A 26,424-nucleotide genomic window follows, 5' to 3' on the forward strand; every position below is an offset into this window, starting at 1 on the left:
GGCTGTGGGCGGGGCTTTATGGAGGCTCCGCCCCTTTACACAAATTCTTAAAATTTCCCAAATTTTCCCCAAAATTTCCCTCAAATTGCAGAATTTCAACCCCAAAAATAAAAGAAAATATTTAAAATGGCAATAAACCCACCAAAATATGCCCAAATATGGGTGTGGGAGGGGCTATGGGCGGGGCTTTGGTGGAAGCTCCGCCCCCTAGGGCCGGATTCCCAAAAATTCCTGAAAATTCTGAAAAATTCCAGAAAAAAATTTCAAATTTTCATCCTAAAATGACCCCAAAAAAATCCTAAAAATTCCCTTAAAAAGACTCAAAAAATGCCCAAATATGGAAGTGGGTGGGGCTTAAGTGCAGGCTCCGCCCCTTTTGGTTTTGTTTTTTTTTTTTTAATTAAAGAAAAAACCCAAAAACCTCAAAATTTCCATCCCAAAATTAAAAAAAAAATCAATAAAACTTGAAAAATTGGGATGGGAACCCCAAATTCCCCAAAATTCTCCTTAAAATTCCCAAAGTTTTCCCAAAATTCTGAAAAAAAATCCCCCCAAAATTCGAAATTTTACCCAAAATTTCTCAAGAATTTTTAATTTTTTACCCCAATAAATCCCTCCCCACCCCCTTTTCCCCTCCCTGTGGCTGATTTTGAGGGAAAATTTGGAATTTTTGGGAAAAAAACTGATTTAGGGTGAAAAAGATGGGAATTTTTTGGGGGAAAAAGGGGAATTTTAGGGTAAAAGTCCAAAAATTTTGGGTGGAAAATGAGGATTTTTAAAGAGAAAAAAGGCGATTTGGGGTGAAAAAAAGTGGATTTTTAAGAGGGAAAATTTGAATTTTGGGGGGAAAAGTTGAATTTTGGGGAAAAATGTGAATTTTGGGGCAGAAAAGGGGGATTTGAGGGATTAAAATTTTAATTTAGGGGAAAAAAGGATTTGGGGGGAGAAAGTCGGATCTTGTGGGGGAAAATGTCCATGTGACAAAAAAAGTGGATTTTTGGAGTAAAAATGAAGAGTTTAGGGGGAGAATATCGGATATTAAAGAGAAATTGTGGATTTTGGGGTAAAAAAAAAGTGGATTTTTGGGGGTAAAAATGTGGATTTGGGGTTAAAAAAAGCAGGTTTGGGATGGAAAAAGTCAAATTTTGGCTCAGAAAGGGGGAATTTTTGGGATCTAAACGCTTTTTTGAGGATCCCGGTGAGGATTTGGGGGATTTGGGTGAATTTTTGGTGAATTTTTGGTGAATTTTTGGGTGAATTTTGAGCGATTTTGGCGCCGTTGCGGGAGGGGCCGGGGGGGCTCAAAATGGCGGCGGCTCCTGAGGGGAGGAAAAATGGCGGGAAAACGGCGGCGGTGGGCGTGGCCTGGAGGGACGGGGGCGGGGTCACGGACAGGGCGTGGCCACAACCCCGCGGGCGCGCCATTAATAATTAATTAATAACCAATTAATCAACAAGGCGTGGCTTTATTGATGAGGGGCGTGGTTTTATCCCCCCACCCCCTCCTGTCTCACCCAATCACCAATCAGCCCCGCGGTTGCCATGACAACGCTCTCCCAACATGGCGCCTCCGCCGCGCTGCCTCCTGATTGGTTCCCCCCCTCCTCGTGGGCGTGTCCCGACCAATCAGCGCCCTCCTTTCCTGAGGGGCGGGGGTCGCGCGGCCGCCTCCATTTTGTGGCGCGCGGGAGCGGCGGCAGGGCGGGAAACCCGCGGTGGGCGTGGCTTCCCCCTCAGGGGCGATGGAGGGGCGTGGCTAACATCGCCCCGCCCAATCATCGCCTGCCGCGGGCGCGCCGCGCCCAATCACCGCCTCGCTGCCGACCACGCCCCCCTCTTTGAAGCCCCGCCCACCTCTCCCCTCACGCCGCTCTCCCTCCCCCCCCCTCCCTCAGAGCCCCCCGCCCCTCCCCCCACCCGATCCCCCCACCCCTCCCCCCTCCCCTCCCCCTCTGCCTCCCCCTCCTCCTCCTCCTCCTCCCCGGCCGCGATTCGGTCGCGATTCGGTCGCGACTGTCGCGAGATGGACCCCGCGAACTGGAGCAGCTTCATCTTCCAGGTGGGGGGAGGGGCGGCGCTGCTGGGGGGGGGGGAGGGGTGGGGTGGGGGAGGGGTGGGGGATCGGACTGGGAGCGCTGGAGGGGGAGGGGGGGAGGGGGGTGGGGCTGTTTTGGGGGGGGGGATGGGGGGAGGGAGGCTCGGACTGGGGGGACTGGGAGGGACTGGGAGGGGTGGGGGTGGCACTGGGGGGGGTGGGGACAGCGGGGTGGGGCTGGACTGGGAGCACTGGGAGCACTGGGAGGGCTGAGGGTGCCGGTACTGGGAGCACTGGGAGCACTGGGAGGGCTGAGGGTGATGGGACTGGGAGCACTGGGAGCACTGGGGGTGATGGGGACACTGGTGCGGGTTTATACTGGGAGCACTGGTGGCACTGGGAGCACTGGGAGGGCTGAGGGTGCCGGCACTGGGAGCACTGGGAGGGCTGAGGGTGATGGGGACACTGGAGTGGGTTTATACTGGGAGCACTGGGAGCACTGGGAGGGCTGAGGGTGATGGGGACACTGGTGTGGGTTTATACTGGGAGCACTGGGAGCACTGGGAAGGCTGAGGGTGCTGGCACTGGGAGCACTGGGAGCACTGGGGGCGATGGGGACACTGGTGTGGGTTTATACTGGGAGCACTGGTGGCACTGGGAGCACTGGGGGTGACGGGGACACTGGTGTGGGTTTATACTGGGAGCACTGGGAGCGATGGGGACATCAGTGACGCTCTGTACTGGGAGCACTGGGAGCTGTTACTGGGAGCACTGGGGGTGATGGGGACACTGGTGCGGGTTTATACTGGGAGCACTGGGAGCTGTTACTGGGAGCACTGGGGGTGATGGGGACACTGGTGGGGGTTTATACTGGGAGCACTGGGAGCTGTTACTGGGAGCACTGGGGGTGATGGGGACACTGGTGCGGGTTTATACTGGGAGCACTGGGAGCACTTGGAGGGCTGAGGGTGATGGGAACTCTGGTGTGGGTTTATACTGGGAGTACTGGTGGCACTGGGAGGGCTGAGGGTGCCAGTACTGGGAGCACTGGGAGGGCTGAGGGTGCCGGTACTGGGAGCACTGGGGTGATGGGGACATCAGTGTCGCTCTGTACTGGGAGCACTGGGAGCTGTTACTGGGAGCACTGGGGTGATGGGGACACTGGTGCGGGTTTATACTGGGAGCACTGGGAGGGGTGAGGGTGATGGGGACACTGGTGTGGGTTTATACTGGGAGCACTGGGAGCACTGGGGATGATGGGGACACTGGTGTGGGTTTATACTGGGAGCACTGGGAGCACTGGGGATGATGGGGACACCGGTGTGGGTTTATACTGGGAGCACTGGGAGGGCTGGGAGGGCTGAGGGTGCCGGTACTGGGAGCACTGGGAGCACTGGGAGGGCTGAGGGTGCCGGTACTGGGAGCACTGGGAGCTGTTACTGGGAGCACTGGGAGCACTGGGAGCTGTTTCTGGTGGCACTGGTGGTACTGGGCGTGACGGGGACACCGGAGTGGGTTTGTACTGGGAGCACTGGGAGCACTTGGAGCACTGGGAGCTGTTACTGGTGTTACTGGGGGCGATGGGGACACTGGTGTGGGTTTATACTGGGAGCACTGGTGTGACACCGGTGGCACTGGGAGCACTGGGAGCTGTTACTGGTGTTACTGGGAGCACTGGGGGTGATGGGGACACTGGTGTGGGTTTGTACTGGGAGCACTGGGAGCACTGGGAGCTGTTACTGGTGGCACTGGTGTTACTGGGGGTGATGGGGACAGCGGTGTGGGTTTATACTGGGAGCACTGGGGGTGATGGGGACACTGGGGGGCCTCATACTGGTTTTACTGGGAGCACTGGGGGTGATGGGGACACCGGTGTCTCTCTGGACTGGGAGCACTGGGAGCACTGGGAGGGCTGAGGGTGCCGGCACTGGGAGCACTGGGAGCACTGGGAGCTGTTACTGGTGTTACTGGGAGCACTGGGAGCTGTTACTGGGAGCACTGGTGATGCTGGGGGTGATGGGGACACTGGTGTGGGTTTATACTGGGAGCACTGGTGTGACACCAGTGGCACTGGGAGCACTGGGAGCTGTTACTGGTGTTACTGGGAGCACTGGGGGTGATGGGGACACCAATGTGGGTTTGTACTGGGAGCACTGGGAGCTGTTACTGGTGGGACTGGTGACACTGGGAACACTGGTGTGGGTTTGTACTGGGAGCACTGGGAGCACTGGGGTTGATTGGGACACTGGGGGGCCTCATACTGGTTTTACTGGGAGCACTGGGGGTGATGGGGACACCGGTGTCGCTCTGAACTGGGAGCTCTGGGAGCACTGGGAGGGCTGAGGGTGCCGGGACTGGGAGCACTGGGAGCCATTACTGGTGTTACTGGGAGCACTGGGAGCCGTTACTGGTGTTACTGGGAGCACTGGGAGCCGTTACTGGTGTTACTGGGAGCACTGGGAGCTGTTACTGGTGGCACTGGTGGCACTGGGGGTGATGGGATCACCGGTGTTGCTCTGTACTGGGAGCACTGGGGAGCCTCATACTGGTGTTACTGGGAGCACTGGGAGCTGTTACTGGTGTTACTGGGGGTGACAGGGACACTTGTGTGGGTTTGTACTGGGAGAACTGGGAGATGTTACTGGGAGCACTGGGAGGGCTGAAGGAGCCGGTACTGGGAGCACTGGGGAGGCTCATACTGGTGTTACTGGGAGCACTGGGAGCTGTTACTGGTGTTACTGGTCCATACTGATTTGTACTGGTCTATACTGACCCATACTGGTCTATACTGGTTTTACTGGTCTGTACCGACCCATACGGGTCCTTACTGGTCTAAACTGGTCCATACTGGGTCTAAATTGGTCCGTACTGGTTTATACTGGTCCGTACTGAGCCATACCAGTCTAAACTGGTCCATACTGGGTCTAAATTGGTCCATACTGGTTTATACTGGTCCGTACCGAGCCATACCAGTCTAAACTGGTCCATATTGGGTCTAAATTTGTCCGTACTGGTTTATACTGGTCCGTACTGAGCCATACCAGTCTAAACTGGTCCATACTGGGTCTAAATTGGTCCGTACTGGTTTATACTGGTCCGTACTGAGCCATACCAGTCTAAACTGGTCCTTAGTGCTCCATACTGGTCCATACTGGTTTATACTGGTTCTCTTACTGACCTATACTGGTTTTACTTGTCCATATTGGTCTATAGTGACCCATACTGGTCCATACTGGTTTATACTGGTCCGTACCAGTCCAAACTGGTCCATGCTGGTCTAAACTGGTCCAAGCTGGTTTATACTGGTCCATAATGGTTTATACTGGTCCATACAAGTCCAAACTGGTTTATACTGGTCCATACTGGCCCATACTCACCCAAACTGGTCCAAACTGGTTTATACTGGTCCATTCTAGTCCACACCAGTCCAAACTGGTCCATACTGGTCTGTACCAGTCCAAACTGGTTTATACTGATCCATTCCAATCCAAACCGGTTTAAACTGGTCCAAACTGGTTTATACCGGTCCAAACTGGTTTATACTGATCCAAACTGGTTTATACTGATCCAAACTGGTTTATACCAATCCAAACCAGTTTATACTGATCTAAACTGGTTTATACTGGTCCATACTGGCTTATACTCATCCAAACCGGTTTATACCGATCCAAACTGGTTTATACTGATCCAAACTGGTTTATACTGATCCAAACTAGTTTATACTGGTCCAAATGGGTTTATTCTGGTCCAAACCGGTTAATACCGATCCAAACTGGTTTATACCGATCCAAACTGGTTTATACTGGTCCAAATGGGTTTATTCCGGTCCAAACCGGTTTAAACTGGTCCAAACTGGTTTATACTGATCCAAACCGGTTTATACTAATCCAAACTGGTTTATACTGGTCCAAACCGGTTCATACCGCTCCACCTCTCTCTCCCCTCCCCCCCTCCCCAGGCCGCCGCCGCCCCTCCCCCTCCCCCCTCCCCCCTCCCCGTCGACCTCCTGCCCCTCCCCCCACCCCCCCCAACCCCCGACCCTCCCCCCCCTCCCCCCGCCGCCGCCCCTCCCCCTCCCACCATCGACCCCTCCCCCCTCAAACCCGCCGCGACGTCACCCCCGGAAACAACACCTCCGCCGGCCATGACGTCACCGGCGACGTCACCGCTGACCCCGCCCCCGCGGAAGGGCAAGGGCGCCCCCTACGTGTGCGGCCTGTGCGCCAAGGAGTTCAAGAACGGCTACAACCTGCGGCGCCACCAGGCCACCCACGGCGGCGGCGCCAACGTCCCCAACGCCGCCGCCAAGCGCGCCCCGCGCCCCTCCCCCACCCTGCTGCCCCTCCCCCAAGACCTCCTGGACGCCACCGGCGCCCCTCAGGCGGGAGGAGAGGAGGGGACGGGAGGCGGCGACGGCGCGGCGGCGGGGACGAAGCGCGCGGCGGCGGCGTCGGCGGCGTCGGCGGCGCGGAAGAGCCACGCGTGCGACACGTGCGGGAAGGCGTTCCGGGACGTCTACCACCTGAAACGGCACCGGCTGTCGCACACGGACGAGAGGCCCTTCCAGTGCCCCGTGTGCCAGCAGCGCTTCAAGCGCAAGGACAGGATGGCCTCGCACGTCCGCTCGCACCAGGGACACGTGCACAAGCCCTACGCCTGCGGGCACTGCGGGAAGAGCTTCTCCAGGTGGGGCGCGGGGCGCGGCGGGGCGTGGGCGGCGTTGGGTTGGGGTCATCGTTGGGTCATGGTGGGGTTGGGGTCATGGTGGGTCATGGGCGGCGTTGGGTTGGGGTCGTGGTCATCGTTGGGTTGGGGTGATGGTCATCATTGGGTTGGTCGGTCATGGTGGGTCTTGGTCATGGTGGGATTTGGGGTCATTGTTGGATTGGGGTCATGGTGGGTCATGGTGGGGTTTGGGGTCATGGTGGGTCTTGGTCATGGTGGGTCTTGGTCATTGTTGGGTTGGTGGGTCATGGTCATCGTTGGGTTGGGGTCATGATGGGTCATGGTCGTCATTGGGTTGGGGTCATGGCCATCATTGGGTTGGGGTCATGGTGGGTCATGGTGGTCATTGGGTCATGGCGGGTCTTGGTCACGGTGGGGTTTGGGGTCATGGTGGATCATGGCCATCGTTGGGTTGGGGTCATGGTGGGTCATGGTCATCGTTGGGTTGGGGTCATTGTGGGTCATGGTCATCGTTGGGTTGGGGTCATGGTCATCGTTGGGTTGAGGTCATGGTGGGTCATGGCCATCGTTGAATTGGGGTCATGGTGGGTCATGGCCATCGTTGGGTTGGGGCCATGGTGGGTCATGATCATCGTTGAGTTGGGGTCATGGTGGGTCATGGCCATCGTTGGGTTGGTGGGTCATGGCCATTGTTGGGTTGGTGGGTCATGGTCATCGTTGGGTTGGGGTCATGGTCATCGTTGGGTTGGGGTCACGGTGGGTCATGGTCATCGTTGGGTTGGTGGGTCATGGTGGGTCATGGTCATCGTTGGGTTGGGGTCATCGTTGGGTCATGGTGGTCATTGGGTCATGGAGGGTCTTGGTCATGGTGGGTCTTGGTCATGGTAGGTCATGGTCATCATTGGGTTGGGGTCATGGTGGGTCATGGTCATCGTTGGGTTGGTGGGTCATGGCCATTGTTGGGTTGGGGTCATGGTGGGTCATGGTCATCATTGGGTTGGGGTCATGGTGGGTCATGGTCATCATTGGGTTGGGGTCATGGTGGGTCATGGCCATCGCCGGGTTAGGGTCATGGTGGGTTGTGGGCGGCGTTGGGTTGCGGTCATGGTGGTCATTGCGTTGGGGTCATGGTGGGTCATGGTCATCGTTGGGTTGGGGTCATGGTCATGGTGGGGTTTGGAGTCATGGTGGGCCATGGTCATCGTTGGGTTGGGGTCATGGTAGGTCATGGTCATTGTTGGATTGGTGGGTCATGGTCATCGTTGGGTTGGAGTCATGGTGGGTCATGGTCGTCGTTGGGTTGGGGTCATGGTGGGTCATGGTCATTGTTGAGTTGGGGTCATGGTGGGTCATGGCCTTCGTTGGGTTGGTTGATCATGGCCATTGTTGGGTTGGGGTCATGGTGAGTCATGGCCATCGTTGGGTTGGGGTCATGGTGGGTCATGGTCATTGTTGGGTTGGTGGGTCATGGTCATTGTTGGGTTGGGGTCATGATGGGTCATGGTCGTCATTGGGTTGGGGTCATGGCCATCATTGGGTTGGGGTCATGGTGGGTCATGGTGGTCATTGGGTCATGGAGGGTCTTGGTCACGGTGGGGTTTGGAGTCATGGTGGGTGATGGTCATCGTTGGGTTGGGGTCATGGTGGGTCTTGGTCATTGTTGGGTTGGGGTCATGGTGGGTCATGGTCGTCATTGGGTTGGGGTCATCGTGGGTCATGGTCATCGTTGGGTTGGTGGGTCATGGTCATCGTTGGGTTGGGGTCATGGTGGGTCATGGTCATCGTTGGGTTGGTGGGTCATGGTGGGTCATGGTCATCGTTGGGTTGGGGTCATCGTTGGGTCATGGTGGTCATTGGGTCATGGAGGGTCTTGGTCATGGTGGGTCTTGGTCATGGTAGGTCATGGTCATCATTGGGTTGGGGTCATGGTGGATCATGGTCATCGTTGGGTTGGTGGGTCATGGTCATCGTTGGGTTGGGGTCATTGTTGGGTCATGGTGGGGTTTGGGGTCATGGAGGGTCGTGGTCGTCGTTGGGTTGGGGTCGTGGTCATCGTTGGGTTGGGGTGATGGTCATCGTTGGGTTGGTCGGTCATGGTGGGTCTTGGTCATGGTGGGATTTGGGGTCATTGTTGGGTTGGGGTCATGGTGGGTCATCGTTGGGTTGGGGTCATGGTGGGTCATGGTCATGGTGGGGTTTGGAGTCATGGTGGGTCATGGTCATCGTTGGGTTGGGGTCATGGTGGGTCATGGTCATGGTGGGGTTTGGAGTCATGGTGGGTCATGGTCATCGTTGGGTTTGAGGTCACTGTTTTTTCATGGTGGTCATTGGGTCATGGTGGGTCATGGTCATGGTGGGTCTTGAGGTCATTGTTGGATCGTGGTCATGGTAGGGTTTGGGGTCGTTGGGTTGGGGTCATGGTGGTCATTGGGTCATGGTGGTCATTGGGTCATGGTCATGGTGGGGTTTGGGGTTATTGTTGGCTCTTGGTCATGGAGGGTTTGGGGTCATCATTGGGTTGTTGGGTCATTGTTGGGTTGTTGGATAATGGTGGTCATTGGGTCATGGTGGGGCTTGGTCATGGAGGGTTTGGGGTCATCATTGGGTTGTTGGGTCATTGTTGGGTTGTTGGCTCGTGCTGGTCATTGGGTCATGGTGGGGCTTGGTCATGGAGGATTTGAGGTCATTCTTGGGTTGGGTCATGGCCATCGTTGGGTTGTTGGGTCATGGTGGGTCTTGGTCTTCGTTGGGTTTGGGGTCATTGTTGGCTTGTGGTGGTCATTGGGTCATGATCGTGGTGGCGTTTGGGATCATCATTGGGTCATGGTGGGTCATCGGGTCGTGGTGGATCTTGGGGTCATGGTGGGGTTTGGGGTCATCGTTGGGTTGTTGGGTCATGGCGGTCATTGGGTCATCGTTGGGTCATGGTGGGTCACGGTGGGGTTTGAGGTCATCGTTGGGTCATGGTCATGGTCATAGTTGAGTTGTTGGGTCATGGTGGCCATTGGGTTGTGGTGGGTCTTGGGGTCATGGTGGGGTTTGGGGTCATTGTTGGGTCATGGTCATTGTTGGGTTGTTGGGTCATGGTGGCTCATGGTCATGGTGGGTCTTGAGGTCATGGTTGGGTCATGGTGGTCGTTGGGTCATTGTGTGTCATGGTCATGGTGGGTCTTGAGGTCATGGTTGGGTCATGGTTGGGTCATGGTGGTCATTGGGTCATGGTCATGGTGGGGTTTGGGGTCATCGTTGGGTTGTTGGGTCATGGCGGTCGTTGGGTCATTGTGGGTCATGGTCATGGTGGGTCTTGGTCATCATTGGGTCATGGTCTTAGTGGTCATTGGGTCTTGGTCATCATTGGGTCATGGTCTTAGTGGTCATTGGGTCATGGTCATCATTGGGTCATGGTCATAGTGGTCATTGGGTCATGGTCATCGTTGGGTCATGGTCTTAGTGGTCATTGGGTCATGGTCATCATTGGGTCATGGTCATAGTGGTCATCGGGTCATGGTCATCGTTGGGTCATGGTCTTAGTGGTCATTGGGTCATGGTCATCGTTGGGTCATGGTCTTAGTGGTCATTGGGTCATGGTCATCATTGGGTCATGGTCATAGTGGTCATCGGGTCATGGTCATCGTTGGGTCATGGTCTTAGTGGTCTTTGGGTCTTGGTCATCGTTGGGTTGTTGGGTCATGGTGGCTCATGGTCATGGTGGATCTTGAGGTCATGGTTGGGTCATGGTGGTTGTTGGGTCATGGTCATGGTGGGTCTTGGTCATCATTGGGTCATGGTCTTAGTGGTCATTGGGTCTTGGTCATCATTGGGTCATGGTCATAGTGGTCATTGGGTCATGGTCATAGTGGTCATTGGGTCATGGTCATCATTGGGTCATGGTCTTAGTGGTCATTGGGTCGTGGTCATCGTTGGGTCATGGTCATAGTGGTCTTTGGGTCATGGTCATCGTTGGGTCATGGTCTTAGTGGTCATTGGGTCATGGTCATCATTGGGTCATGGTCTTAGTGGTCATTGGGTCATGGTCATCATTGGGTCATGGTCTTAGTGGTCATTGGGTCATGGTCATCATTGGATCATGGTCATAGTGGTCATTGGGTCTTGGTCATCGTTGGGTCATGGTCATAGTGGTCTTTGGGTCATGGTCATCGTTGGGTCATGGTCTTAGTGGTCATTGGGTCATGGTGGGTCATGGTGGGGTTTGGGGTCATCGTTGGGCTATGGTGGTCATTGGGCCATGGTGGTCATTGGGTCATGGTGGTCATTGGGTAATGGTGGGGTTTGGGGTCATCGTTGGGCCATGGTGGTCATTGGGTCATGGTGGGTCTTGGGGTCATGGTGGGGTTTGTGGTCATCGTTGGGCCATGGTGGTCATTGGGTCATGGTGGTCATTGGGTAATGGTGGGGTTTGGGGTCATCGTTGGGCCATGGTGGTCATTGGGTCATGGTGGTCATTGGGTAATGGTGGGGTTTGGGGTCATCGTTGGGCCATGGTGGTCATCGGGTCATGGTGGTCATGGCGGGGTTTGAGGTCATCGTTGGGTCATGGTGGTCAGTGGGCCATGGTGGTCATTGGGTCATGGTGGGTCTTGGGGTCATGGTGGGGTTTGGGGTCATCGTTGGGCCATGGTGGTCATTGGGCCATGGTGGGTCTTGGGGTCATGGTGGGGTTTGGGGTCATCGTTGGGCCATGGTGGTCATTGGGCCATGGTGGTCATTGGGTCATGGTGGTCATTGTGTCATGGTGGGGTTTGGGGTCATCATTGGGTCATGGTGGTCAGTGGGTCATGGTGGTCATGGCGGGGTTTGGGGTGATCGTTGGGTCATGGTGGTCAGTGGGCCATGGTGGTCATTGGGCCATGGTGGTCAGTGGGTCATGGTGGTCATTGGGCCATGGTGGTCAGTGGGTCATGGTGGTCATTGGGTCATGGTGGTCAGTGGGCCATGGTGGTCATTGGGCCATGGTGGTCAGTGGGTCATGGTGGTCATTGGGTCATGGTGGTCAGTGGGCCATGGTGGTCATTGGGCCATGGTGGTCAGTGGGTCATGGTGGTCATTGGGTCATGGTGGTCAGTGGGCCATGGTGGTCATTGGGCCATGGTGGTCAGTGGGTCATGGTGGTCATCGAGTCATGGTGGGGTCTGGGGTCATCTTTGGGCCATGGTGGTCAGTGGGTCATGGTGGTCATTGGGCCATGGTGGTCATTGGGTCTTGGTGGTCATCGGGTCATGGTGGGGTTTGGTCATCGTTGGGATTTGGGGTCATCCTTGGGTCACGGTGGCCATTGGGGTGATGGTGGGACTGGTGGGACTTGGGGACATCGCCATGGTCACTGGTGGCACTGGTCAGTCACTGGCCACACCAATGGTCACCATTGGTCACTGGTGGTCAGTCGGTCATCATTGGTCACTGGTGACACTGGTCAGTCACTGGCCACACCGCTGGTCACCATTGGTCACCATTGGTCACTGGTGACACTGGTCAGTCACTGGCCACACCAATGGTCACCATTGGTCACTGGTGGTCAGTCGGTCATCATTGGTCACTGGTGACACTGGTCAGTCACTGGCCACACCGCTGGTCACCATTGGTCACCATTGGTCACTGGTGACACTGGTCAGTCACTGGCCACACTGATGGTCACTGTCACCGGTGGTCACTGGTGGTCACCATTGGTCACTGGTGGTCACTATTGGTCACTGGTGGCACTGGTGACACTGGTCAGTCACTGGCCACACCGATGGTCACCGGTGGTCACTGCTGGTCACCATTGGTCACTGGTGGTCACCGTTGGTCACTGGTGACACTGGTCAGTCACTGGCCACACCGATGGTCACCATTGGTCACTGCTGGTCACTATTGGTTACTGGTGGCACTGGTGACACTGGTCAGTCACTGGCCACACTGATGGTCACCGGTGGTCACTGGTGGTCACCATTGGTCACTGGTGGTCACCATTGGTCACTGGTGGTCACTGCTGGTCACTGGTGACACTGGTCAGCCACTGGCTGCACCGATGGTCACCACTGGTCACTGGTGGTCACCATTGGTCACTGGTGGTCACCGATGGTCACCACTGGTCACTGGTGGTCACCATTGGTCACCACTGGTCACCATTGGTCACTGCTGGTCACCGTTGGTCCCCAATGGTCACCATTGGTCACTGGTGGTCACTATTGGTCACTGGTGGCACTGGTGACACTGGTCAGTCACTGGCCACACCAATGGCCACCACTGGTCACTGGTGGTCACCATTGGTCACTGGTGGTCACCGTTGGTCACTGGTGGTCACTGTTGGTCACTGGTGACACTGGTCAGTCACTGGCCACACCGATGGTCACCGCTGGTCACTGGTGGTCACCATTGGTCACTGGTGGTCACTGCTGGTCACTGGTGACACTGGTCAGTCACTGGCTGCACCGATGGTCACCACTGGTCACTGGTGGTCACCACTGGTCACTGTTGGTCACCATTGGTCACTGATGGTCACTGGTGACACTGGTCAGTCACTGGCCACAGTGATGGTCACCATTGGTCACTGGTGGTCACCACTGGTCACTGTTGGTCACCACTGGTCACTGCCGGTCACTCCCGCAGGCCGGACCACCTGAACAGCCACGTCCGGCAGGTTCACTCCACCGAGCGGCCCTTCAAGTGCCAGGTGAGGCCACGCCCACTGACCACGCCCACCATCTGACCACACCCACTGAGAGCTGGCCACGCCCACTAACAGATGACCACGCCCACTGACCACACGCCTGGCTGACCACACCCCAACCCCCTCTGGCTTCCCAGTACCTCTGAATGACCCCTTGACCCCTGAATGACTTCTTGACCACTGAGTGACCCCTTGACCACCTGAGTGACCCCTTGAGCCCCTGACTGACCCCTGAGTGACCCCTTGATCCCTCAAACGAGTGACCCCAACCTGATCCCACTGAGTGACCCCAAACAACCCCCAAGTGACCCCGTGACCCCTTGAGTGACCATTAGTGACCCCTTGACCACCCAAATGACCCCTGAGTGACCCCTTGAGCCCCTGACTGACCCCTGAGTGACCCCAAACATCCTTAAATGACCCTTTGACCACCCAAACAACCCCGAGTGACGTTTGCACCCCCTGAGTGACCCCTGACTGACCTCTTGAGCCCCTAATTGACCCCTGACTGACCCCTTGACCACCCAAATGACCCCTAAGTGACCCCTTGACCACCTGAGTGACCCCTTGAGCCCATGACTGACCCCTGACTGACCCCTTGACCCTCCAAATGACCCCTGAGTGACCCCAAACATCCTTAAATGACCCTTTGACCGCCCGAACAACCTCCGAGGGACATTTGCACCCCCTGAATGACCCCTTGACCACCTGAATGACCCCTGAGTGACCCCCTGACCCCTGAGTGACCCCTGACTGACCCCTTGACCACCCGAGTGACCCCTGAGTGACCCCTGACCGCCCCCCAGACGTGCGAGGCGGCGTTTGCCACGCGTGACCGGCTGCGGGCGCACGCCGTGCGGCACGAGGACAAGGTGCCCTGCCCCTCCCCCATCCGCCATCCTGAGTGACCCCTGAGTGACCCCCTGACCCCCGAGTGACCCCTGAGTGACCCCTTGAGCCCCTGGCTGACCCCTGACTGACCCCTTGACCCTCCAAATGACCCCTGACTGACCCCAAACATCCTTAAATGACCCTTTGACCGCTCGACTGAACACTTGACCGCCTGAGTGACCCCTGAGTGACTCCTTGACCACCTGACTGACCCCTTGACCACCTGAATGACCCCTGAGTGACCCCCTGACCCCTGACTGACCCTTTGACCACCTGACTGACCCCTGACCCTCGGGCTGCCCCCCCAGACGTGCGAGGCGGCGTTTGCCACGCGTGACCGGCTGCGGGCGCACGCCGTGCGGCACGAGGACAAGGTGCCCTGCCCCTCCCCCATCCGTCACCCTGAGTGACCCCTGAGTGACCCCCTGACCCCTGAGTGACCCCTGAGTGACCCCTTGACCACCCAAGTGACCCCTTGAGCCCATGACTGACCCCTGAGTGACCCCTTGATCCCTCAAACGAGTGACCCCAACCTGATCCCACTGAGTGACCCCAAACAACCCCTGAGTGACCCCTTGACCACCTGAATGACCCCTGAGTGACCCCTTGACCACCTGAGTGACCCGAGTGACCCCTTGAGCCCCTGAGCGACCCCTTGAGCCCATGACTGACCCCTGACTGACCCCTTGACCCTCCAAATGACCCCTGACTGACCCCAAACATCCTTAAATGACCCTTTAACCGCTCGACTGACCACTTGACCACCTGAATGACCCCTGAGTGACCCCTTGACCACCCGAATGACCCCTGACTGACCCCTTGACCACCCGAGTGACCCCCTGACCCCTGACTGCCCCCCCAGACGTGCGAGGCGGCGTTTGCCACGCGTGACCGGCTGCGGGCGCACGCCGTGCGGCACGAGGACAAGGTGCCCTGCCCCTCCCCCATCCGCCACCCTGAGTGACCCCTGAGTGACCCCTGACCCCTGAGTGACCCCTGAGTGACCCCCTGACCCCTGACTGACCCCCCAGACGTGCGAGGCGGCGTTTGCCACGCGTGACCGGCTGCGGGCGCACGCCGTGCGGCACGAGGACAAGGTGCCGTGCCACGTCTGCGGGAAGCTGCTGAGCGCCGCCTACGTCAGCGACCACCTGCGGGTGCACGGCCCCGCCCCCCGCGGACAGCCCGCCCCCAGAGGTGGGCGGGGTCAGAGGGGAGGGGGCGTGGTCGGGGGGTGTGGTCAGCGGGCACTCGGGGAGGGGTCAGTGGGGGGAGAAAGGGTTTGGGTCCAGTAGGGGGCGCTAAAGTGCATGGGGGGGTAGGAGGGGCTTAAATGGGTGTGGTCGGTGGGTGTGGTCAATGGGTGTGGTCAGTGGTCACTCAGGGAGGGGTCAGGGGTCAGTGGGTGTGGTCAGCGGGGGGAGAAATTGTTTGGGTCCTGCAGGGGGCACTAAAGTGCATGGGGGTGTGGGAGGGGCTTAAATGGGTGTAGTCAGTGGGTGTGGTCGGGGGGTGTGGTCAGTGGTCACTCAGGGAGGGGTCAGTGGTCAGTGGGGGAGGGAAAAAGGAGAAAGGGTTTGTGTCCAGCAGGGGGCGCTAAAGTGCATGGGGGTGTGGGAGGGGCTTAAATGGGTGTGGTCAGTGGGTGTGGTCAGTGGGTGTGGTCAGTGGTCACTCGGGGAGGGGTCAGTGGTTATTGGGGGAGGGTGAAGGGGGAAAGGGTTTGTGGCCAGCAGGGGGCGCTAAAGTGCATGGGGGTGTGGGAGGGGCTTAAATGGGCGTGGTCAGTGGTCAATGGGTGTGGTCAGTGGGTGTGGTCAATGGTCACTTGGGGAGGGGTCAGTGGGAGAGGGGAAAAGGAGAAAGGGTTCTGTGGCCAGCAGGGGGCGCTAAAGGTCATGGGGGTGTGGGAGGGGCTTATATAGGGTGTGGTCAGTGGGTGTGGTCAGGGGTGTGGTCAGTGTGGGAGGGGTCAGTGGTCAGTGGGTGTGGTCAGTGGTCACTCAGGGAGGGGTCAGTGGTCAGTTTGGGGGAGAAATCAGTTTGTGGCCAGCAGGGGGCGCTGATGTGCATGGGGGTGTGGGAGGGGCTTAAATGGGTGTGGTTAGTGGGTGTGGTCAGTGGGTGCGGTCAGTGGTCACTCAGGGAGGGGTCAGGGGTCAGTGGGTGGGGTTAGTGGGGGAGGGAAAAGGAAGAAATGAATTGTGGCCGCTAGGGGGCGCTAGAGAGGCTCGAGTGGGCGTGGCCTAAGTGGGTGTGGCCTGTGGGGGAGGGGCCTGAGGGTTTGGGGAGGAGTTTTTGTGGTCAGGGTGGGGGAGGGGCCCTGGGAATTTGGGACTGGGCTAAATGGGTGGAGGAGGGGCTAAAAGAGAGGGGGAGGGGTTTAAAGAGGGGGAGGGGCTCTAAGAGTGGGGGAGGGGCTAAAATGCAAAGGGAGGGGCCAAAGGGAGAAGGGCCAGGAGGGTGGAGGAGGGGCTAAAACGTTGGGGGAGGAGCACCCCCTTTGACCCCTCCCCCTTTTTATTTTCTCTCCCCTCCCCCCCCATGCAGGTTCCAGCTGCCCCGCCCCCTCCCCAAGCCCCGCCCCCGCCCCTCCCCCACCCCTGGACGGGACCCCCGGGGGCAGCCAGGGCTGGTGAGGGGGGAGGGGCCAACCACGCCCCTCCCCCACCCCCCAAAACCCCTCCCTCACCCTTCAAGCTCCGCCCATTTCCCCCCTTCAAGCCCCGCCCCCAAACGGGGGGAGGGGGAGGGGCAGGGCCAACCAATAAAAAATTGGTGTGAAAAGAGGCTCTGCCCACTTTGTATGGGGAAGGGCTGGGATTGGTGGGATGGAGGGGGCGGGGTCAAACAGTGGTGACGTCATAGCCACACGCAGGTTGGAATTGGATCCAAAATTGAGAATTTTTTGGACAAAAAATGAAATTTTTCTGCCTCAAAATGAAACATTTCTGACCAAAAATTCAGAGTTTTTAACGTAAAATTGAATTTTTTTCATCAAAGTTTTTCATCTTTAAACCAAAATTTACATTTTTGGCACAAGAGTTGAAGTTTTCCCAATAAAAGTTGGCAATTTTAACCCAAAATTGGGAATTTTTTTTGCAGCTTTTGGGCCCAAAATTCAGAATTTTACACCTAAAACCGATTTTTTTTATCCAAAATTTCAATTTTTTAATCTAAAACTGACATGAACATGTAAAATTCAGATTTTTTTTTGTGAAAATTTGAGATTTTTCAACCCAAAATTGATATTTTTAACAAAAAATTTGCACGTTTTGACCCAATTTTTAACTTTTTGCCCATTTTTGATAATTCTGAAGCAAAATTTAAAGTTTTTGCCCACAACTGAATTTTTTTTGTGCCAAATTGGGAAATTCTGACCCCACATTGAAACATTTTGACTTAAAATGGGCAATTCTGGCCCAAAAATTGAGATATTTTCTTCAAACTGGGAATTTTTTACCCAAAATTTAGAAATTTGGCCCAAAATTAAATTTTTTTCTCCTAAAATTAATTGTTTTTGTCTCCGAATTGAGACTTTTTTAACCCAAATTTGGATTTTTCCACCCCAAACTGAAGAACATTCTCAAAAGTTTTTAAATTTTTACCACAAAATTGACTTTTTTTCCCAAAAATTCACATTTTTCACCTCCCAAACCACTTTTTATTCCCTAAACCCACAAATTTTTTCATAAAATATTTCAATTTTTCCAAAATCTTTTTATTTCCTGCCTAAAATCCATTTCTTTCTTTTAAAATCTCTTTTCCCCCCCAAAAAATTCCATTTTTTACACACACACAAAAAAGGATTTTTTTCTCAAAATTTCATTTTTTCCACCTAAAATTCCACCCAAAATTTTGGATTTTTTTTCTCCAAAAATTTTGGATTTTTTCCCAAAAAAATTTTGGATTTCCCTCCAAAATTCCTTTTTTTTTCACTCAAAAAAATCAATTTTTTCTCCCCCAAAACTTCAAATTTTACCTAAAATTTTCTTTTTTTCCCCCAAATTTTTTAAAATCCCCGGAATTTTTTCTTGCCCGGTTCTGTCGGAATTTTCCCAAAATTTCGATTTTTTTCCTCAATTTTTTGTTGGTTTTTTTTCCTTCCCAAAAATTCCCAAATTTCCCCCCAAAATCTTTCGGTGGTTCCGTCTCCGTCCGTGGTCACTCAGTGGTCACTCGGTGGTCACTCCATCAGATCGATGACCAATGGTCACTCAGCGGTCACTCCATGGTCACTGGTCTCTCAGTGGTCACTCAGTGGCCAATAGTCACTCCAAGGGTCACTCAGTGATCAGTGGTCACTCAGTGGTCACTCCATCAGGTTGATGACCAATGGTCACTCAGTGGTCACTCCATGGTCACTGGTCACTCAGTAGTCACTCAGTGGTCACTCGGTGGTCAGGGGTCACTCAGTGGTCACTTGGTGATTACTCCATCAGATTGATGACCAGTGGTCACTCGGCGGTCACTCCATGGTCACTGGTCACTTGGTGGTCACTCGGTGGTCAGTGGTCACTCAGCGGTCAGTGGTCACTCAGCGGTCACTCAGGTCACTCCATCAGATCAATGACCAACAGTCACTCAGTGGTCACTCAGTGGTCACTCCATGGTCACTGGTCTCTCAGTGGTCACTCAGTGGCCAGTGGTCACTCCAAGGGTCACTCAGTGATCAGTGGCCACTCAGTGGTCACTCAGTGGTCACTCCATCAGATCAATGACCAATGGTCACTCAGTGGTCACTCCAAGGGTGACTGGGTGGTCAGTGGTCACTCAGCAGTCACTCCATCACATCCATGACCAATGGTCACTCAGTGGTCACTCCATGGTCACTGGTCACTCAGTGGTCACTCAGTGGCCAGTGGTCACTCAGTGGGCACTCCATGGTCACTGGTCACTCGGTGGGCACTCAGTGGTCACTCCATCCAATCAATGACCAATGGTCACTCAATGGTCACTCCATGGTCGCTGGTCACTCGGTGGTCACTCCATGGTCACTGATCACTCAGTGGTCACTCGGTGGTCAGTGGTCACTCAGCGGTCACTCCATCAGATCAATGACCGACGGTCACTCAGCGGTCACTCGGTGATTGCTCCATCAGATCGATGACCAATGATCACTCAGTGGTCACTCAGTGGTCACTCAGTGGTCACTGGTCACTCAGTGGTCACTGGTCACTCAGTGGTCACTCCAAGGGTCACTCGGTGGTCAGTGGTCAAGCCAAGATCACTGTCCACTCAGTGGTCACTCGGTGATCAGTGGTCACTCAGCGGTCACTCCATCGTCAATGGTCACTCAGCAATCACTCCATCCAATCGATGACCAATGGTCACTCAGTGGTCACTCCATGGTAAGTGGTCACTCAGCAATCACTCCATCCGATCGATGACCAATGGTCACTCAGTGGTCACTCAGTGGTCACTCCATGGTCAATGGTCACTCAGTGATCACTCCATCCAATCAATGACCAATGGTCACTCATTGGTCACTCAGCGGTCACTCCATGGTCAGTGGTCACTCAGTGGTCACTCCATCTGATTGATGACCAATGGTCACTCAGTGGTCACTCCAAGATCTCGATGACCAACTGGGGAAGGGTCACTCCAGGATGCCGATGACCAGCGGTCACTCAGTGGTCAGTTGGTCACTTCAGGAGGTCAGTGACCTATTCGGGGAAGTCAATGTGGTCACTCTGTGGTCACTCCAAGAGATCAATGACCTGTGGTCACTCAGGGAGACTGATGGTCACTCTGTGGTCACTCAGAGATTCAGATAACCAAGTGGCCACTCAATGGTCAGTTGGTCACTCCAGGGTCATTCAGGGAGGTTGATGATCACTTGGTGGTCACTTAGTGGTCACTCGGGCAGGTTGATGGTCACTCGGTGGTCACTCTGATCACTCCATGGTCAGTAGTCACTCAGTGGTCACTCAGTGGTCACACAAGCAGGTCGATGTTCACTCCATGGTCAGTGGTCACTCGGTGGCCACTCGGTGGTCACTCGGGCAGGTCAATGGTCACTCTGGTCACTCCATGGTCAGTGGTCACTCAGTGGTCACTCAGTGGTCACTCGGGCAGGTCAATGATCACTTGGTGGTCACTCTGGTCACTCAGGCAGGTCGATGGTGACTCCATGGTCAGTGGTCACTCTGGTCACTCAGGCAGGTCGATGGTCACTCTGCTCACTTGGTGGTCACTCTGGTCACTCGGGCAGGTTGATGGTGACTCCATGGTCAGTGGTCACTCTGGTCACTCGGTGGTCACTCTGGTCACTCCGGCAGGTCGATGGTCACTCGATGGTCACTCCATGGTCAGTGGTCACTCGGTGGTCACTCAGTGGTCACTCAGGCAGGTCGATGGTCACTTGATGGTCACTCTGGTCACTCCATGGTCAGTGGTCACTCGGTGGTCACTCAGTGGTCACTCAGGCAGGTCGATGGTCACTTGATGGTCACTCTGGTCACTCCATGGTCAGTGGTCACTCGGTGGTCACTCAGCGGTCACTCGGGCAGGTCAGTGGTCACTCAGCGGTCACTCCATGGTCAGTGGTCACTCTGGTCACTCAGGCAGGTCGATGGTCACTCGATGGTCACTCTGGTCACTCCATGGTCAATGGTCACTCGGCGGTCACTCTGGTCACTCGGGCAGGTCGATGGTCACTCAGCGGTCACTCCATGGTCAATGGTCACTCAATGGTCACTCGGTGGTCACTCAGTGGTCACTCAGTGGTCACTCAGTGGTCACTCGGGCAGGTCGATGACCAGCTCGTCGTCTCCGTCCAGGGGGTCATCGCTGCCCTCCCCCTCCCCCTCCCCGGGGTCGCTCAGGAGGCGCCGCGGGAGCGTGGGGGGGACGGGGGGAGGGGCAGGGGGCGGGGCCAGCGCCGGCGGGGGGAGGGGCGAGCCGGGGCCACGCCCACCGGACAGACCCGCCCCTGCCCCGCCCCCCGCCGAAGGGCAGAGGGGGAGGGGCGGGGGGAGGCTGGGGGAGAAGAGAGGGGGAGGGGTCAGTGAGGAGTGACCAATGAGTGACCCCTCCCCATTTGCCCCTCCCCCTTTTAGTGACCCCACCCCCTTCCAGTGACCCCTCCCCCTTTTGCTCCTCCCCCTCCCAATGACCCTTGTGTGATCCCTCCCCCTTTCAGTGGCCCCTCCCCCTTTTGTTCCTCCCTTTTTATGTGACCCCCCCCCTTTCTCTCCTTTGCCCCTCCCCCTTCTCATTGACTCCACCCACTTTGGCCCCTCCCCCTTAAGCCCCGCCCCCTTTACCCCTTTCCTTTTAGCCCCTCCCCATTTCATTGACCCCTCCCCCTTTCACCCCTCCCTTTAGCCCCACCCCCCTCAGTGACCCCTCCCCCTTTCCCCTCTCCCTTTAGCCCCACCTCCTTCATTGACTCCTCCCCTTTCCCCCCTCTCCCTTTAGCCCCGCCCCATTTCATTGACCCCTCCCCCTTTCCCCCCTCCCTTTAGCCCCACCCCCCTCAGTGACCCCTCCCCCTTTCCTCCTCTCTTTTTAGCCCCACCCCCCTCAGTGACCCCTCCCCCTTTCCCCTCTCCCTTTAGCCCCACCCCCTTCATTGACCCCTCCCCCTTTCCCCCTCTCCCTTTAGCCCCACCCCCTTTAAATGACCCCTCCCCCTTTCCCCCCTCTTGATTTAGCCCCGCCCCCTTTCTGTGCCCCCCCACTTTGCCCCACCCACATTGACCCCTTTAGCCCCTCCCCATTTGGCCACACCCCCTTTAGCCCCGCCCCCTTACCTGCCCCCTCCGTGTTCCTTTGCTGCGCCGGGCGGGGGAGGGGCGTGGCCTGGCCCCGCCCCCCTGCGCGGGGAGGGGCGGGAACTGCGCCGGAAAGGGGCTGTAGGGCGGCGACGCCATCTTGGGGGGAGGAGCAAAGGTTAAACCACGCCCACTTCCCAAAAGGGGGCGGGGCTTTAAAAGGGGGAGGGGTTTAGGGTGGGGGAGGGGCACTCACCATGTAGGGGGAGGGGCCAAAGGCCGAGGGGGGAGGGGAGGGCGAGCGGCGCCTGTGGGGGGAAGGGAGAGCGTTGGCCACGCCCACTTTGGGCAGCCATCTTGGATTTTGACCTCCAGGATGGCGGCCATCTTGGACTTTTACTTCCATCATGGCGGCCATCTTGGATTTAGACATCCAGGAGGGCAGCCATCTTGGATTTTGACCCCCATGATGGCAGCCATCTTGGTTTTTCACCCCCTTGACGACCGCCATCTTGGATTTTGACCCTCCTGGAGGCCGCCATCTTGGATTTTGACTGCCAATAACGGCAGCCATCTTGAATCCTACCCACACAAGTGCTCCACCCACTTATGGGTGTGGCCACACCCACTTCCAGTGGCAGCCATCTTGAATTTCCCACCTTCCCTATGGGAGAGGCCGTGCTGAAGCCACGCCCACTTTCGGCAGCCATCTTGAAACTCTTCCCACAAGTGCGGCGGCCATTTTGAAGCTACCTGCACTTTAAGCCCCACCCACTCCTGGCAGCCATCTTGAACCCCCACTCCCTCCAAGATCCGCCATTTTGAAACCCCACCCAACCCTCGAGCTGCCATTTCTAAGCCACGCCCACTCCGCCCACCCTCTTAAAGCCACGCCCACCCCGGCGGCCATCTTGGCTTCTTTTAACCCCTCCCTGACCTCTTGGCGGGCGTTGGCTCCGCCCCCTTGGCGTTGTCGCCGTCGCTGTTGTCGGACGACGCCGTCGCCTCAGAGTCTGCGGAAGGGGAGGAGCCAATCAGAGAGGAGGGGGCGGGGCCAGAGCAGGAAGTGATTTTATTTTGGCCCCGCCCCCTTTTGAGGTACCTGAGGAATCATCGTCGACGTTTTCGTACTGGAGGAGCCGATCCAGGAGGAAACTGAGGAAAAATTGGGGAATTTGGGTGAAAAAAGGGAAATGAAAATGAAAACAAAAAGAAAAATATAAATAGAAATGGAAATGGAAATGGAAATAAAGAGAGAAATAGAAATGGAAATGGAAATGGAAATGGAAATAAAAAGAGAAATAGAAATAGGAATGAAAATGAAAATAAAAAGAGAAATAAATATAGAAATGAAAATGGAAATGAAAATAAAAAGAGAAATAGAAATGGAAATGGAAATGAAAATGAAAATAAAAAGAGAAATAGAAATAGAAATAGAAATGGAAATGAAAATGAAAATAAAAAAGAAATAGAAATAGAAATGAAAATGGAAATGAAAATAAAAAGAGAAATAGAAATGGAAATGGAAATGAAAATAAAGAGAGAAATAGAAATAGAAATAGAAATGGAAATGAAAATAAAGAGAGAAATAGAAATAGAAATGGAAATGGAAATGAAAATAGAAATAAAAATAGAAATGGAAATGGAAATGAAAATAAAATGAGAAATAAAAATAGAAATTGAAATGAAAATGAAAATAAAAAGAGAAAAAAATAGAAATGGAAATGAAAATGAAAATAAAAAGAGAAATAGAAATAGAAATGGAAATGGAAATGGAAATGAAAAGAGAAATAGAAATAGAAATGAAAATAAAGAGAGAAATAAAAATACAAATTGAAATGGAAATGAAAATAAAAAGAGAAATAGAAATAGAAATAGAAATTGAAATAAAAAAGAAAATAGAAATAGAAATAGAAATGAAAATGGAAATGAAGAGAGAAATAGAAATAGAAATGGAAATGGAAAGGGAAATGAAAATGAAAATAAAAAGAGAAATAGAAATAGAAATGGAAATGGAAATGAAAATAAAAATAGAAATAGAAATCAAAATGGAAATTAAAATAAAAAAGAAATAGAAATAGAAATAGAAATAAAAATAGAAAGAGACATGAAAATTAAAATTAAAAGCGAAAAGAAAAAGTAGGGAAATTTGAAAGGATAAAAAGAAAGAAAATTAAAAATTTAAAAATTTAAAAAATGAGAAATTTGTAAGAAAAACAAAGATAAAAACACAAATATAAAATTGGAAATTTGGAAAGGAAAAGGAAAATAAAATGAGGAATTAAATGAAAAATAAAAATGAAAAATAAAAATGAAAAATTAGGAAATTTGAAGGAAGGAAAAAAAAAGAGAAAATAAAATTTGGGAAATTAAAAAAAAAAATGAAAATGAAAATGAAAATGAAAATAAAAAATTTAAAAAGTATTGGGAAACTTACAGAAAATTAAAAATTAAAAATAATTTTTAAAACCAAAATAAAACAAAAACAAAAACAACAAAAAAAAAGGAATTTGAAAAAATAACCCCAAAAAATTAAAATAAAATTTAAAATAAAATTGGGAATTTTGGGTGTTAAAGGAATTTGGGCTTTGAAAGGGAATTTTTGGGGTGAATTTGGGGGATTTTGGCACCTTTTATCCCTCGAGACTTTCAGCAGTTTGCGCTGGGCCCTCCTCAGCTCCTCCTGGAAACATTCCTGCTCCTGGGGGCGGAGCCAAAAGGTGGGCGGGGCCTCTTTAGCCACGCCCACCCCACATTGGGGGATGGGAAAACATTACAGCCCCAAAATCGTGGGATTTTACCCCAAAATTCACCTTTTTCATCCCAAAATTCACCTTTTTCACCCCAATTTTTGACTTTTTTAACCCCAAAAAATTCACCTTTTCCACCTAAAATCTGGCAAATTTTTTCCACAAAAATTTGGCTCTTCCACCCCCAAATTTATTACTTTTTACCCCTCAAAATTCACTTTTTCCCCCTCAAAATTTGGCTTTTTTTAATCACCAAAATTCAGCTTTTCCTCGCTAAAATCTGGGGCTTTTTTTCCCCCAAAAATTCACATTTTTCCATCCAAAATTTCGCACTTTTCCCCTCCAAAATTCACCTTTTTTACCCCACAAATTTGGCTTTTTTAACCTTCTAAACTTCACCTTTCCCCCCCTTAAATTTTGGCTTTATTTAATCACCAAATTTCAGCTTTTCCCCGCTAAAATCTGGGGATTTCCTCCCCCCCAAAATTCACATTCTTCCACCAAAATTTCCCATTTTTACTTTCCAAATTTGACTTTTTCCCCCCCAGAATTCAATTTTTACCCTCAAAAATTTGGCTTTTTTTCCCTCCAAAATTCGGGGTTTTTAATCCTTAAATTTTACCTTTCCCCCTCCTTAAAATATTGAATTTCTTAACCCTGAAAATCCAACATTTTCCCCCAAAATTTGAACTTTCCTCTCCTAAAATTCAGCTTTTCCCCCTCCAAAATTTGACTTTTTTAATATTTAAATTCCACCTTTCTCCCCCTAAAATTTGCCTTTTTTAAACCCCCAAATTCAGCTTTTTTCCCCCCAAATTTATCATTTCCCCCCCCAAATCCCCCAATTCCCTCAAACACCCCGAATTTCCCCTCAGATTTTCAATTTCATCCCCAAATTTTCAATTTTTTCCCTCAAATTTTTAATTTTTCCCTCAAATTTTCCAATTTCCCCTCACGCCCCCCCGCCCCCCCCCCCCGACCCCCCCGGGCTCCCCTCACGCTTAGCCCCGCCCCTTTTCCTTCCCGCCCTTTTTAGGCCACGCCCTTCACGTCGGGCCCCGCCCCTCACGTAGAGCAGCAGCTTCAGGCGCCGTTTCAGGGCCCGGCAGCGCCGTTTGTAGCCGGCGCCATCGCCCTCGCTCGCCCCGTTCATGGCGGACAAGCCCCGCCCTTCCCCTCGCTCCTCATTGGTTGCTAGGTTCCCGCGCCGCCGCCTGATTGGTTGGCAATGCGGAAGTTCCGCTTTCTCCTTCTGGGTTCTTCTCCGATCGTGATTGGGTGGGTGAGTTAAGTCCCGCCTTATTCTGTTGCTGATTTGTTAAGCTTTAACAATGCTAGGACTCTATTGGTTAAATCTGCTGTCAATCACTGCTAGGACGTTTCCCCTCCTTTACTTCGCCACTATTGGTTTAGCGGCTTTGTCACACCTCCTGCTGCTTCTTATTGGCTGTTGGTGCTCAAAGACGCATTGTGATTGGCTGAAGAAGCTGCCGCTCACTCCCGCATGTTTTTCCTCCTTCCTTTCACTCTTATTGGCCAGCGCTTCTCACCGCAGCTTCTGATTGGCTCGTTCTGCTGTCGCTCATTTACATCCGGCCTTTTTTCAGCCTTTATTGGTTGAAGCACTTCCGGGTTTACCGCGCCTTCTCCTCACTGGTCCCGCGCCACAAGTCCCGC

General features: G+C 53.8%; 2 protein-coding genes across 2 annotated transcripts; one reads left to right on the forward strand and one right to left on the reverse strand.

Annotated features, from left to right (window-relative positions):
- The first annotated feature begins 6,168 nt into the window (after positions 1-6,168).
- On the forward strand, positions 6,169-16,975 carry LOC311164688 (myc-associated zinc finger protein-like). Its single transcript, XM_084224228.1, has 4 exons — positions 6,169-6,721; positions 13,328-13,391; positions 15,311-15,476; positions 16,830-16,975. Exons 1-4 carry the CDS (start codon positions 6,180-6,182, stop codon positions 16,916-16,918), a joined length of 861 nt encoding a protein of 286 aa, XP_084080354.1. The 5' UTR covers positions 6,169-6,179; the 3' UTR covers positions 16,919-16,975.
- A 1,324-nt stretch (positions 16,976-18,299) lies between these two features.
- On the reverse strand, positions 18,300-25,922 carry INO80E (INO80 complex subunit E). The gene is given in 8 exon segments (XM_084224266.1): positions 18,300-21,232; positions 21,234-21,260; positions 22,037-22,156; positions 22,254-22,305; positions 22,935-23,010; positions 23,100-23,152; positions 24,628-24,698; positions 25,817-25,922. Coding segments are annotated over 8 exon segments (696 nt in total). The 5' UTR covers positions 25,901-25,922; the 3' UTR covers positions 18,300-21,019.
- Between the last annotated feature and the right edge of the window lie 502 nt (positions 25,923-26,424).

Source organism: Fringilla coelebs (assembly GCF_963513975.1).
Source record: "Fringilla coelebs genome assembly, chromosome: 35".
NCBI classification, from domain to species: domain Eukaryota; kingdom Metazoa; phylum Chordata; class Aves; order Passeriformes; family Fringillidae; genus Fringilla; species Fringilla coelebs.

Excerpts from the sequence above, each read along its gene's own strand:
- LOC311164688 (XM_084224228.1), top strand. The coding sequence starts at position 6,180 with ATGACGTCACCGGCGACGTCACCGCTGACCCCGCCCCCGCGGAAGGGC. Across the intron at positions 6,722-13,327 it reads TGCGGGAAGAGCTTCTCCAG|GCCGGACCACCTGAACAGCC; the intron begins GTGGGGCGCGGG and ends TCACTCCCGCAG. Across the intron at positions 15,477-16,829 it reads CGGACAGCCCGCCCCCAGAG|GTTCCAGCTGCCCCGCCCCC; the intron begins GTGGGCGGGGTC and ends CCCCCCATGCAG.